Raw genomic sequence first — 12,505 nt, 5'->3', positions numbered from 1 at the left:
AGCAGCTCAAGTTAAAGCCTGCACTCCACACTTCTCAGCTGGGGGGTGGGACACCAAAATCAGACTCCGCCTAGGGTATCAAAAACCCTAGGGCCAGCTCTGATCTGGCAACCCTATTCTAGGTTTGCCATATTCAAGCTCCTCAGATCCAGGTGGCCTAATTTGCATATTATGTAGCAACTAATTTGCATTCTATTTATTTATTTGACAGATTTATATACTTTCCCCTCCTTCTCTGCCCTCCCTTGTGATCGGATCCAGAGTAAAATCTGGGCCGCGCATTTGAAATCCGTGTAAATCTGGGTGGAATTTAGCAGCCCAGTAGAGGAGCCAAAATCTGGAGGCTACCCTAAATTCCGGGGGATATGGCAACCCTGCCCTTTTCTCCCCCCACCCCCCTACCTGGCTCTTCTTTTCTGGATATTTATTTTGAAAAGGCAAAAAGAAGAACAGCTTACTCCTTCAGAGTGGCTAATCAGCCGAGAGCATCCTACCTCTAGTCTTTCAACAACACTCCAAAGAATATTGCAGCAGCTGCTGCAACAACAGCACAAGGACCTGCTTGATTCCTTGCCCTGCTCTGCAATGAGTATTCTTCAGCCATCACAGCCACCATTGTTCAGGAGGCTGGCGATGCCATTGTTCCCAATGTGTCAGGGTAGAAGGCGGTACAAACATCATCCATGTCAGTCTCAGAGCAAACAACAGCCGAGATGACAATGCCTCCCTTGACAAACACCCATCAGGCTGTTTCATTCAACGTCTCCCCTATTATAGATGCCTCTCCATTGGTAAGGGACGATGACCTCCACTCAAGTAGTGTTGGGAAATCTGTTCTGCTATCCACCGAGAGTCTCTTTCTCACATTCTCTTAGTCCTGCTTCATGGAATGGCACCTAGTTGCCAGGTTAATGTTCGCAGGCATTAATGCAGCTGCCTAATTTTCATTGGTCCCTTTGCCGTGTTGCAAAAAGTGCTTCACACCAACCTGCCAAGACTTATTTCGTCTTACGTTTAACAGAGGGGAAAGGGAGGGGGACACACAACCCAGGTAAGTACCTCTGTGTCGGAGATGTTGCCATTTAACGCCTCCATGTTGGGGTCCCTCCAGTCCTCGGTGATGGATGGGATGTAATTGTCTGTAAGAGCATCCCAAACCCTGGAAAAAGCAAGAGGTTGTTAATAGAGGAAAGCTGTCCTGACAACAGGGGGGCTTACCTCAGGGCTATTTGCGCAGCAAGCAGAGTTCAAAGAAGATGGTGAAGAAAATGGAAATGACAAAACTGCCACATTCTGTTCAGTCGAATGTCCCAATCACAATCAGTGACAAAGCCATCTGCAACATCCAATATAGCACAGTGCTATAGTTGACTTAAAAGTGAATTCTACATTCATTTTGCCCAGATCCAGTCCAAAAGCATTATGTAACAAGAGGATTTTCTAATTCACAGTTTACCATGGAAAATATTCTTCAGCCTAGAAAACTTCAGCTGGATCTAAAGGTGCTCTTCCACTTGCAGAATTTGACTTCTGCCCACAGAAGCACTGTTTTAAGCACTGCACGCAAGAGCATTGCATGAGAAAAGTGATACTAAATTCCCGCAACGTTCTTCCCCTTGCACCAAGACAGCTTGGACAACGTGTTTCACAAGTGGAAGCTTAAGAACTCCTATAAGAGCCATCATATAGCAGTGAGTGGACTCTTGTGAAAGCTTTTTCAGAACATGGCTAGCAGTTATATTCTTTCTGCTGATGGTTCTCTGGACTCAAGTCTCTGCCTGCCATCAAAAAAATTTTATTCTCAATGCTTTTTCAGTTTAACTCCCCTGTCTCTAAGAAGTAGGGAGGGCAAAAATATTTAATTTGTTTAAATAACAGTATTTATAATAGGGGTTCTCAAACGCAACATCCCCAGATATTGTTGGACTACAGCTCCCATAATCCCATCTGCCATTGTGGCTGGGAATGATGGGGGTTGTAGCCCAACAACATCTGGAGATCAAAGTATGGGAACCCCTGCTTTAAAAGGTAAGAATCTGCATCTTGAATTCAGCCTGGGAGAAATCAGATACCCAGAGCTATACAGACCTGCCTGGTCTGTCTCAAACAATAGTCTGATAGTGGCATTTTAGACTCATGAGTTTCCGGTCACTTTTCAAGGGCAAACCCAAACAGAGTGCGTGAAGGCAATCCAGTTTTGAGATGACTAGAACATAAATTACCATGGCCAGGTTCGTCTTCTTTGAGAAATGTTGCAGCTGGCCGGCACCCAGTCGAAGCAGTTTAAAGGCACTTGTAGTCATCACAGCACCCGAGTATCTAAGATCCAGCACTGAATCAAAAAGCAAGCCCAAGCGGCAAACTGGTGACAAGGGAGATTGCAACCCAACCCGGGGCAGGGGGTACACCTAACCCTGGATCAATAAATGATTTACATTTACATTTATTCCCTCACATGCAGTCTCTTACTGCTATCAAATGTCAGATCAGGTTTCCACCTCTTCCCTAAGAACTGATGACAGGGAGAGACAGATACAATATTGATGGTTCCTCACCACAGATCTCCCGATTATTGCATTTAATAGCGGCAACTGTTGAAAAGCATGGAGGACAAGATGGAACCCTGCAGCATCCGATAGGCCAATGGCCAACACGACCTTCTGAGACCTACTCATGAGGAATGACTACAGCAACCTCAGTATGGTGCCCCACACTCCATCCCTGCAAAGCAATTCAGAATACCATCCCTGATGTCATCACATGCTCCTGAGCAGTGTTCCCTCTAACAGGGATTCCCAGATGTTGTTGACTACAACTCCAAGAATCCCCAGCTGCAATGGATTTTGCTTGGGGATTATGGGAGTTGTAGTCAACGACATCTGGGAATCCCTGTTATTGGGAACACTGCTCCTGAGAGATCCAGGAGAATCAATCCACAAGAATGCACTCACCACATTCATATCCTGGTGCAAGTCATCCACTAGAGTGGCTTAGGCAGTTTTTGGTCAAAGACCAGCCTGATAGGGATCTAGATCAGGGATTCTCAATGCTGGGTCTCCAGATCTTACTGGACTTCAGCTCCCATAATCCCCTACCAAAGACCACTGGGGCTGGGGGATTATGGGAGTTGAAGTCCAACACCATCTGGGGACCCAGCGTTGAGAATCTCTGATCTAGATGATCCGTTTCATCTGGGGGGAAATCTTGTATTTGTAGGGGAAAGACAGTAGAAGAAGACTACAAGTTTCATTGTGTTATTTATGAGAACAGGTTTCAAAATGCAGCTTCTGCAAGGTTATGGTTATGAACACTGGCCCAATAAACAGAAGATCAGAGATTCCCCTGGCCACTAGCATCAAAAGATTTTCCTGTACAATGGCTACTTTCACCCTGGTGGCTGTGGAATATTTTGACTTGCATGTTGTGTTTTGCAATTATGCCGCCTGCTGTGCACTGCTTGAGACTGGTCTGTTGCTACTCCAGGGGGCTTTGCATCTATTTCTTGGCTGCCTACTATTTGATTCGTTTTACTTTACTGTTTTTCGTTGTTATACAGTTGTTGTATTATGGCTGATGGCTGGACCAAATAAACTGAACAGAACATTTGATCGCTGCTCAGTTAAAACCATGCTGGATGTGTACAGAATACATTCAACACAGAATCAAACAGGGAGTCAAGCACGGGACTTGGCTGATGTAAAGCTAATTCCGTCACATGAAATGAATGCCTCCTTACTGAAGTTAGTGGGATTACCATATAACCTCATATACCTGAGCATCTCATGGGCGATACAAATCACTTTCATTCAGGAACAGAGGGCAATATTGGCATAAAATTCCATGGGGAAGCACCCCGTTCTTCTGACACTCCATTCAGATCAATGGGAGCTTTAGTACTGATTTCTGCCGGAGCAGGATCGCACCTATAGTGAATTTGGATAACAGGATATTTCCTATAACTGAGGGACGGCAAATGTGGGGCTCCACTGTATAAGTTTATGTCCTTACAATAGTAAACAAACAATGTGTCCATTCAGAAAAGAAAAAACAGACCACAGTCCTGGAGGCAAGCCAAGAAAATAAATAATCATAGCAGCTGCAGAGAACCAAACAGGGAAGCAACCGATTAAACAGCAAAAAGAACAAAGAGAGTGAAAATCGGATCCTTGTCATGTAAAACAAAGATAAACTGTTCTTCCTTCCATGAAAGAGATGTTGGATTCACTTTGGCTAGCAACTCAAAAGAAGCCTCCAGTCGGCAAACAACAACTGGTAGCCAAGTTCTGCGAGCTATGTTCTCTCAAATATTATACACATTATAGTGGTGGAGTATTAATCATAACTAGCTGATCCAGCGCAGAGCATCTGTGCACCCAGTTCTCCCCCACCCACCCATCTTCATTTCATCTTCAGCCCCAGTCCGTTCTCCCCCTCCCAGTCCTCTTTCTCTCACCGCCCTCCGGTGGCGCTTTCCAATTTCCCCCACTGCCTGCCCACCGGTGCTTTCTCTCCCTGCCCACCAGCTGGCCTGGTCACCATCCGCCCGTCCTTGCCACTATCTGGCAGCTGCTTGCGAATTCTCGTGAGAGCTGCCACGCATGGGATTAGCAAATACACACACACACACACACACACACACACACACACACACACACACATATACACACACACACCCCACTACCACAAAATTGGTATTGGGGGGGCGGGACATGCGGAGTTGGCAGCCAGAGGTGCACCTAAGTAATTTTGGAGCCTGGACCTAAAGGCCTTTCCACCCACCTCCACCCCCACTGCCGCCAGAGAAGCAGCAATGCACTATTTTTTTTACACCACAACATGCTCAGGGAAACTCTTTTTGTTTCTATTTTTTTGAGAAGAGATTCTGAATAAGATACTTCCCACTGACTGGCAGAGAGATACCACATTTTGCATGCTCAGCACATGGAGGCCCCAAAGGCTTGTGGGGGGCCGAATCTCCGCCCGGAAGTCCGGTCCAAAGAGCGCCACTGTTGGCAGCAGTGGGCAGGGGCTAGTTTGAAAGGTGAAACATCTGGGCCTTTATAGCATCATTTGGAGCAACCCCAAAGCAAAACACAGGCACAAATGTTATGGGTTTCTCTCTTTTTAAGTAAGGCAACACAAGGACTGAGAGCATTTTGCTGTCACAGTGAACTTTTAAGTGCTAAACACAAAGAAGCAAAAAGCTAAGCGTCCAGGCCTGACAGCAAGCAGCTGCTCCACTTTAAATGACTAGCTGGTTGCATTAGAAGTACTGGATATTTCATTTGCTCTATGGGTGAATTCAGGCAACTCATTAAGAGCCCTTCCACACAGTGATAATCACATCAGGAGGAGGCCTTGTTCCCACATAATGATTGCTCAGGAAAGTAGTCTTCAATCTTTCCAAACACAGAAACTTCTTTTAGCTCCAGGCTGCAACAGGGAACTCACTTTTAAGTTTTTTACTATATGCATCCATCTTTCTCCATTGTGTTTTTCTACCTGTCATAGGAACATAGGAAGCTGCCTTACACTGAGTCAGACCATAGGTCCATCTAGCTCAGTATTGTCTTCACAGACTGGCAGCAGCTTCTCCAAGGTTGCAGGCAGGAATCTCTCTCAGCCCTCTCTTGGCGATGCTGCCAGGGAGGGAACTTGGAACCTTCTGCTCTTCCCAGAGTGGCTCCATCCCCTAAGGGGAATATCTTGCAGTGCTCACACATCAGGTCTTCCATTCAGATGCAACCAGGGCAGACCCTGCTTAGCTATGGGGACACGTCATGCTAGCTACCACAAGACCAGCTCTCCTCTCCTAGACCAGCTCTCCTCTCCTATTATAAATTTATTATAATATAATACATAAGTTTGGGTGGGGTATAAATTTGATAAATAAACAAATAGATAAATTTATAAACCGCCCCATCCAGAGGCTGGGTGGGATGAGATAGGATGGAATGAGTGCTTACAACTTTTCCCCATTCAGCTAGGCTGCCATCATTAAAGTGGATAACCAAGGAGTAGAGGCACCAAAACAACGAAGACCAAAGTGCAGAGAAAGAATGGCGCAGAACTGCTTATTTATAAAGAACAGTCCCAACACATTTTGAGGCAATGAGGCCTCTTCTTCAGGGGACTGCAACATGAATTTTTTAAAAGATAGAACACATAACGAAGTACTGTATAAATTTCATGAGTAAAATAATCAACATCAGAGACAGAATAAAAAACTAAGAAATATCAAAAGTGGTTTCTGTAGGGGAATTAAAAATGAGAGAACAGTGTAGTGCATGTGATACTACCTAAAGCAACAAGCTACTGCTACTGTTTGCTTCAAACCAAGATCACTCCACCCCATCCAGTGGTCCAGATCAGGGAAGTTGAATCATCTTTCCTAATCAGGACCACTGGATGGGGTGGCGTGAGTACTTACAAGCTTCTCTCCTTCCTCCTGGTCTGCCCTCCTTGAATGTGGGGCAGAATGTTCAAATACCACCAAATCACTTGGCTGATTTACTACAGTAAGTCAACCATGCAATTAGACAGCATGTTTAGGTTCCAATAACTCTGATTGATTTGTGGATGATAAGATTGTATTTTACTCGTGGATAATAAGTTTGCAAAATAAGTTTGTAAAACTGTTCTTATTTGTGGATATTGTAAGTTTGGAGATGCATTCTATTCTTTTGATTTTATACTATTCCTACTTTCTTTTTTCTTACTTTTGTATCTTTGTATTTTGAAAACCAATAAAATCTATTTTTTTTAAGCATATTTAGGTTCCACTCCTGTGCACACCAGGTGGGTGAGGAGAAGCTGAGTGCATTTGTTCCTCACCATACAATGTGCCAGGCTGTGAGAGATGTGGAACATCCCAAACAGATGGGTCCATGTGTGCAGAGAATTTCCAGCGTACACACAGAGTGGGCACATGCCATGCACAGTATGTTTCCCATCCATTTCAATGGCAGGATTTGGAAGCCATGCTCATCTCATGTTCCAGAGACGGAAGTGAAGGGGGAAGCCAGCACTGTGGAAGCTACATGAGCAAACATAAGAGTTCCTGAAGATCAATGGACTGGTACCAGGGACTTCATAAACCTGGATCAGGGTAAACAGTGATGCAACTGTTGAGTGAAATGCTTTTGCCTGAGCACCCATCAGACCAATGCCAAAGAATACAGAAGGAGATTCTTCTGTATCTTCTGGAGAAGTTTTTGTTGGCTTCTGCAACTCAGCTAGGTCTCATGGAGACATAACAGTCTTGCAATTACAGGTGGCTGGAATGCTTATTGTTGTTATTGCTTAAAATGAATGTACTAATTGCCCTCCTATTAAAATATTAACAGTGAGGTAAAGTTATTTCTTCCTCTTAGAGATATTATCCCATGTAAGTTTAAAACAATATGTGAAGAAAACAAAGAGGAACTGCAACTCAATAGCAGAGAACCTGGTTCGCCAGTATGTGGCACCACAAATCAATCCTTGGGGAGTCACAAACACACACCAGTTACAGATCACAGAAATCAAGTCTGGGAAAGTCCTATGTCCAAAATCCTAGAGAGAAGCTGCCAGGCAAGGGTGACTATTGACCTAATTCTCTATAAGCCAGCATTAATCTTTCTCACTAAGACAATAGCCCTATACAACTACGATGAAAACTATTTACATATTATGTTCAACATTCCTATAATCTGGTACAGATCTGTACACAGGTATAGGTATTTATGTTGAACATGGGTACAGCAGTACACTTCCTATATGGATTCTGGGCTGGTACCCAGGCCCAGAATATGAATAGTGCTCACTAGTGCTCCACAAACAGAGGAATAGTCATTAACACACACACAAAAACATGTACCTGTTGCTGTTTTGTATGTAAACTGCTTAGAGGCCTGGGCCTGAAAGGCGGCATGCAAACCAAACCATGTCTTAGGGTCGTAACAGGAACATCAATCTTTACAGCTTTTTATTTGGGCCACTTGCATGAGGATGTACACTCAAAAAATCTACATTGCAAGGACGAGGTTCTTAATTTGTCTCCAATTATTTATTTGTTCGATTTCTATACCGCCCTTCCAAAAATGGCTCAGGGCGGTTTACACAGAGAAATAACAAAAAATTAAGATGGATCCCTGTCTCCAAAGGGCTCACAATCTAAAAAGAAACACAAGATAGACACCAGCAAGAGTCACTGGAGGTCCTGTGCTGGGGGTGGATAGGGCCAGTTACTCTCCCCCTGCTAAATAAAAGAGAATCACCACATTAAATGGTGCCTCTTTGCCAAGTAAAAGTGCTCCTTTGCAAAGAAATAATGCATTTCTTCAATGCATGGACATTCTTCAAGTATGCATGTGGATGCACATGGAAACAGAAGAAGCTACAGGCCTTTTTTGCTGCGGGCCACGCTCCATTTCCCCCACCGCCAGCTTTGATCCACAAAGGAGGCTTGTATCAGGCTCCAAACTGAATACAGATTGTTGCCTCTCCCACCATCTCCAAAGCCGTCTGCTTTGCTTTTATTTATTTATTAATTCATTATTTTTATTTTTTTGCTGTTCAGACACCTGCCTGCATCATGGTTATCTGCTCAAGCATTTGTTTTGTGCTTTTTCATTATGTTTGTCTTACACTTAAACATCTGCTCCAAGAAGAGCGTGAGGCAGTTTCAAGAGCGCCATAAGGGCTAGCCAACCAGCACTATGCACCGCCCGGGTCTGAGAAGCAGGGGAAGCAATTGACAAAAAGGGCTAGCTCTGATCCATGTCTGCTCCACAGAAGAAATTCCAGTTTCGGCAGCACACTGGAAAAACAGGCTTGGTTTGCCCTGAACTCCGTCTGGAGCAAAAGGCAGGAAATGCATCCAAACAACAGTGAGTGCACTTCCAGACTAGGCTAATCCCTGAAACTAAATACAGTTGTATTAACTTCAGTGGCCTCAAGACCTCTGTGTGCCTGAGGTATGGCACCAAATGTTGCCCATTACATGCACCCTCCTCCTAATTTCCTCTTTTTTGGGGGGGGGTTAATTGGGGAGCAGAGGTGGCATTTTGGTGCCCTGCTGGTGCGCCAAAAATCTGCTGCCTGAGGCCACTGCCTCAACTTGCCTCATGGAAGGACCGCCCCTGCTTAACTTACTGCGGCTGAGCATTTCTTATCTACTTACTCTTCATCCTGTAGATTTTCCTCCTCTTCCTGTATTTGGAGGTGATTTTTCACAGGCGCCAGGTTCTCAGTTTTGGCATTGTAATTCCGAAAGCAGACATTGAGCTTCTCATCAAATTCATTGACCAGATCTTCCATGGACTTGAAGCTGATGATTTCTGAGGAGAAGTTCTCAAGCTCAGACAGGGAGGGATCTTCCAAGTGCCGAGGAGAGGAGCCATAAAAATAATGGGATTTTTCTTCCCTGTCTTCTATGTAGCACGGCCTCAGATCCTCAAACTCTTCATCCAGGCTTACCAGAGGGGCTTCCATCTTGGGGTGATTAATGGAAGAGGGACAACTTCTGGAACACAGAAGACATTCATGAGCGATATTGGACATGTATCATGATGCCATTGCAGGTGCATCTAGCAGGCCAATATTACTCTAGGGAGCTGAACCGCTTCGGTGTCACAGGGAGGGTGAGGGCGAACGGGATCTTTAAGACAATGGAGAACAGGTCCTGCAGATTTCTGCTACAGCAGCACTTTCCCAAATGGGCAGGCACCATTTGTGTGGCCAGCATGGTGTTGCTGACCATGCAAATTGTGCCCAAACATGTGTGGATGCCATGTGCATGCTGGCACAGTGCCAGGGTACTTGGGATAAGCGCCGCCGTCACAGGAAGCTGCATGTGGCGGTGGAGAGCAAGTAAGGACCTGCTCTCCTTTTTCTTAAAGATCCCGCTCACCCGCACACTCCCTGTGGCACCGAACCAGTTCGAACCTCTTCCACTGAGCTATAGCCCCATCCCCAAATGAAGGACAGCATAATGATTACAGGAACATAGGGAGCTGCTTTACACTGAGTCAGACCACTGGTCCATCTAGCTCAGTATTGTCTACAATGACTGGCAGTGGCTCTCCAAGGTTTCAGGCAGGGGTCTTTCCCAGCCCTGCTTGGAGATGCCAAGGACTGAACTCCAGACCATCTGCATACAAAGCAGATGCTCTACTACTGAGCTTCAGCCGACAAAAAATTGCATCAACACGGGTATCAAGATGCATCACTTAGCATCTATTCTTTGTTTTTTACATTTATTTCCCACCTCTTTTCCATTACGAAACTCAAGGAGTCATAGAGTTCCCAGGCAGTCTTCCATCCAGGCATTAACCAGACCTAGATCTGCTTCAGCATGGTTGCTGCATCATGTGCTTTTAGACCACATCCTTGGATCAGTGATTCAGGCGCAATCTAAATAGGTGCCATGACACTCACACAACCACACAACACATAGCAAACTCACAAGTGTAAGGGATTTGCTAGCGGAAGGGGCACACTGCTTTCCCCCATAAAAATATATATATTGTAGTCCAAGTGCTGGAATAATGCCATATCAGTCCCTAAGACAGGCTAGCAAATTTAGGCCATTGGTACCATCTCAGAGGACAAACAGGCATGATGATTTTTGGCAACATCTACCCCACTAGCAGTGTTCCCTTTAACAGGGATTCCCAGATGTTGTTCACTACAATTCCCAGCATCCCCAGGTGCAATAGCCTTTGGCTGGGGATTATGGGAGTCGTAGTCCACAACATCTGGGAATTCCTGTTAGAGGGAACACTGCCCCACTAGAGATGGAAAGAGAGGCCATAGCACTGTTGCACTTGCAACTTTCTCTGTGTTATCACCCCTTTTTATCCCTACCCCCAATCAGAGTAAAACTGCAGTCATTTTTGCACAGAAGAATGGGTTAGGGTAGGGCTGCTCAACTTCAGCCCTCCTGCAGATGTTGGCCTGCAACTCCCATAATCCCTGGCTATTGGCCACTGTGGCTGGGGATTATGGGAGTTGTAGTCCAAAAACAGCTGGGGGGGGCTAAGTTGAGCTGGCCTGTGTTAGGGTAAGGGTTATGGCAACAATGAACAAATTGTGGTACTCTCCATGGAATGATCTTTGGAGGACATTCCTGCCCATTTTCATTTTCATCCCTCTGACACCGATAACATTTTATAGTAATTGTTTGTGTCTTAAAACCTTTTTAAAGCTTTTAAAACACCACTGCACATTTGGCCCCTGCAGGCCTGATGGTCAGGATAAGAAAAACATGAAAACATGCTGAATGTCGCAGTGCTATCACCTATTATGCACTCCTAGGAGTGAAGACCTTGCCAAAAATCACAACGAGCATTTGTCCCCCTGATGGCACCAATTGCCCCAGCTGGCTCATATATCCCTCACAAGCAGAAAAGCAAGCAGCAGAAAAGATATCATCAAAAAGGCAGGCTTTGCAACAACTGCACAACCGTAGTGATGAACATGATCCAAAAAGGCTCTTCCACCGGCTCTCCGTCGTTTGCTTCCAAACATTCTGTGTCCATTTGCTACATTTATGATTTGCAAGCTGAAGCTGCTGCTCAGTTTCCAAAGTGTGCTATTCACCACTTCAGCTATTTGCCATCTGCAAAATGAGTTCCATTACCACAGCCACACATGGGACAAAGCTAAAGCCCTATAGCCTGCATGCCTCATCCCATCTAAAAAGGAAGCTGTCCATTTGCCTGCTGTTTCCATCGAGCCCAGTTGCTGGTTGATGGATGGCAGCCAAGAACTCTTCTTCTAGGTTAAATCTGCTCCATTGTCACAGCAGCCATTACAAATGCATGGAATCATTGGACTGTCGATCTGTTTCTGTGGCAACCCTCCGGCACAAAGAGACAACTGTTGCTGTCGTTCATGTGAATGTGCAGATATTTTTAAGCATTCTACAACTTCCCGGAAGCTGGGCTCATTCAGACAACAGGACTTTGTTACCAATATGTGTAATCATTCTCATACGAGCATCCTTCCTCCAAGGAATTCAGAGTGGTATGCACCAACTTCCTAGGAGGTCTTCCATGCAGACCAGGCTTTAGATTTCCTTAGGAAACTATATAATCATCAAGAATTTTCGAGGCATACTGTAGACCATAGATTCAGAGTGAGTTTTCAGAACACTTAAAAACTGCTTGAGGTCTCAGTGGACCACTTTAACAATATTTTTTTTTGCTGTTCTCTAATCAAAACACATAACTCGTATACAATACAAGATTGAAAAATCAAGTGCAGGGCAAACAGATATTCTCAACTGTTCTACTACTATGAATATTTAAGTTCTCAGTGTGGTTTACATGGGAGGAAGAGATAATAAATAAGATGCCCCCCCCCCGTCCCCAAAAGGCTCACAATCTAAAAAAACATATAAGGTAGACACCAAGAACAGCCACTGGAAAGTGCTGTGCTATGGTTGAGTAGGGCCAGTTGTTCTTCCCCTGCTAAATAAAAGAACCACCACTTTAAAAGAGGCCTCCTTGTTCAGTTAGCA

General features: G+C 44.9%; 1 protein-coding gene across 7 annotated transcripts in view; it reads right to left on the bottom strand.

The window, feature by feature from the left end:
• FEZ1 (fasciculation and elongation protein zeta 1) overlaps positions 1 to 12,505 on the bottom strand; it is a 58,251-nt gene that overhangs the window by 36,030 nt on the left and 9,716 nt on the right. For 3 of the 7 annotated variants that reach the window (XM_053269115.1, XM_053269113.1, XM_053269114.1), the window contains exons 2-3: positions 9,164 to 9,505; positions 1,060 to 1,159 (exon numbers count right to left, since the gene is read on the bottom strand). In XM_053269115.1, the coding sequence (XP_053125090.1) occupies positions 1,060 to 1,159; positions 9,164 to 9,474 (411 nt within the window). In that variant the 5' untranslated portion in view covers positions 9,475 to 9,505. Of the gene's footprint in view, positions 1 to 1,059; positions 1,160 to 9,163; positions 9,506 to 10,249; positions 10,595 to 12,505 lie in introns of those variants that run through there. The other 4 variants (XM_053269111.1, XM_053269116.1, XM_053269110.1 and 1 more) reach the window with 4 other exon arrangements.

The sequence above is a fragment of the Hemicordylus capensis genome, chromosome 8, assembly GCF_027244095.1.
Source record: "Hemicordylus capensis ecotype Gifberg chromosome 8, rHemCap1.1.pri, whole genome shotgun sequence".
Classification (NCBI taxonomy): Eukaryota; Metazoa; Chordata; class Lepidosauria; order Squamata; family Cordylidae; genus Hemicordylus; species Hemicordylus capensis.
This window is presented reverse-complemented; position numbering and strand designations above follow the sequence as displayed.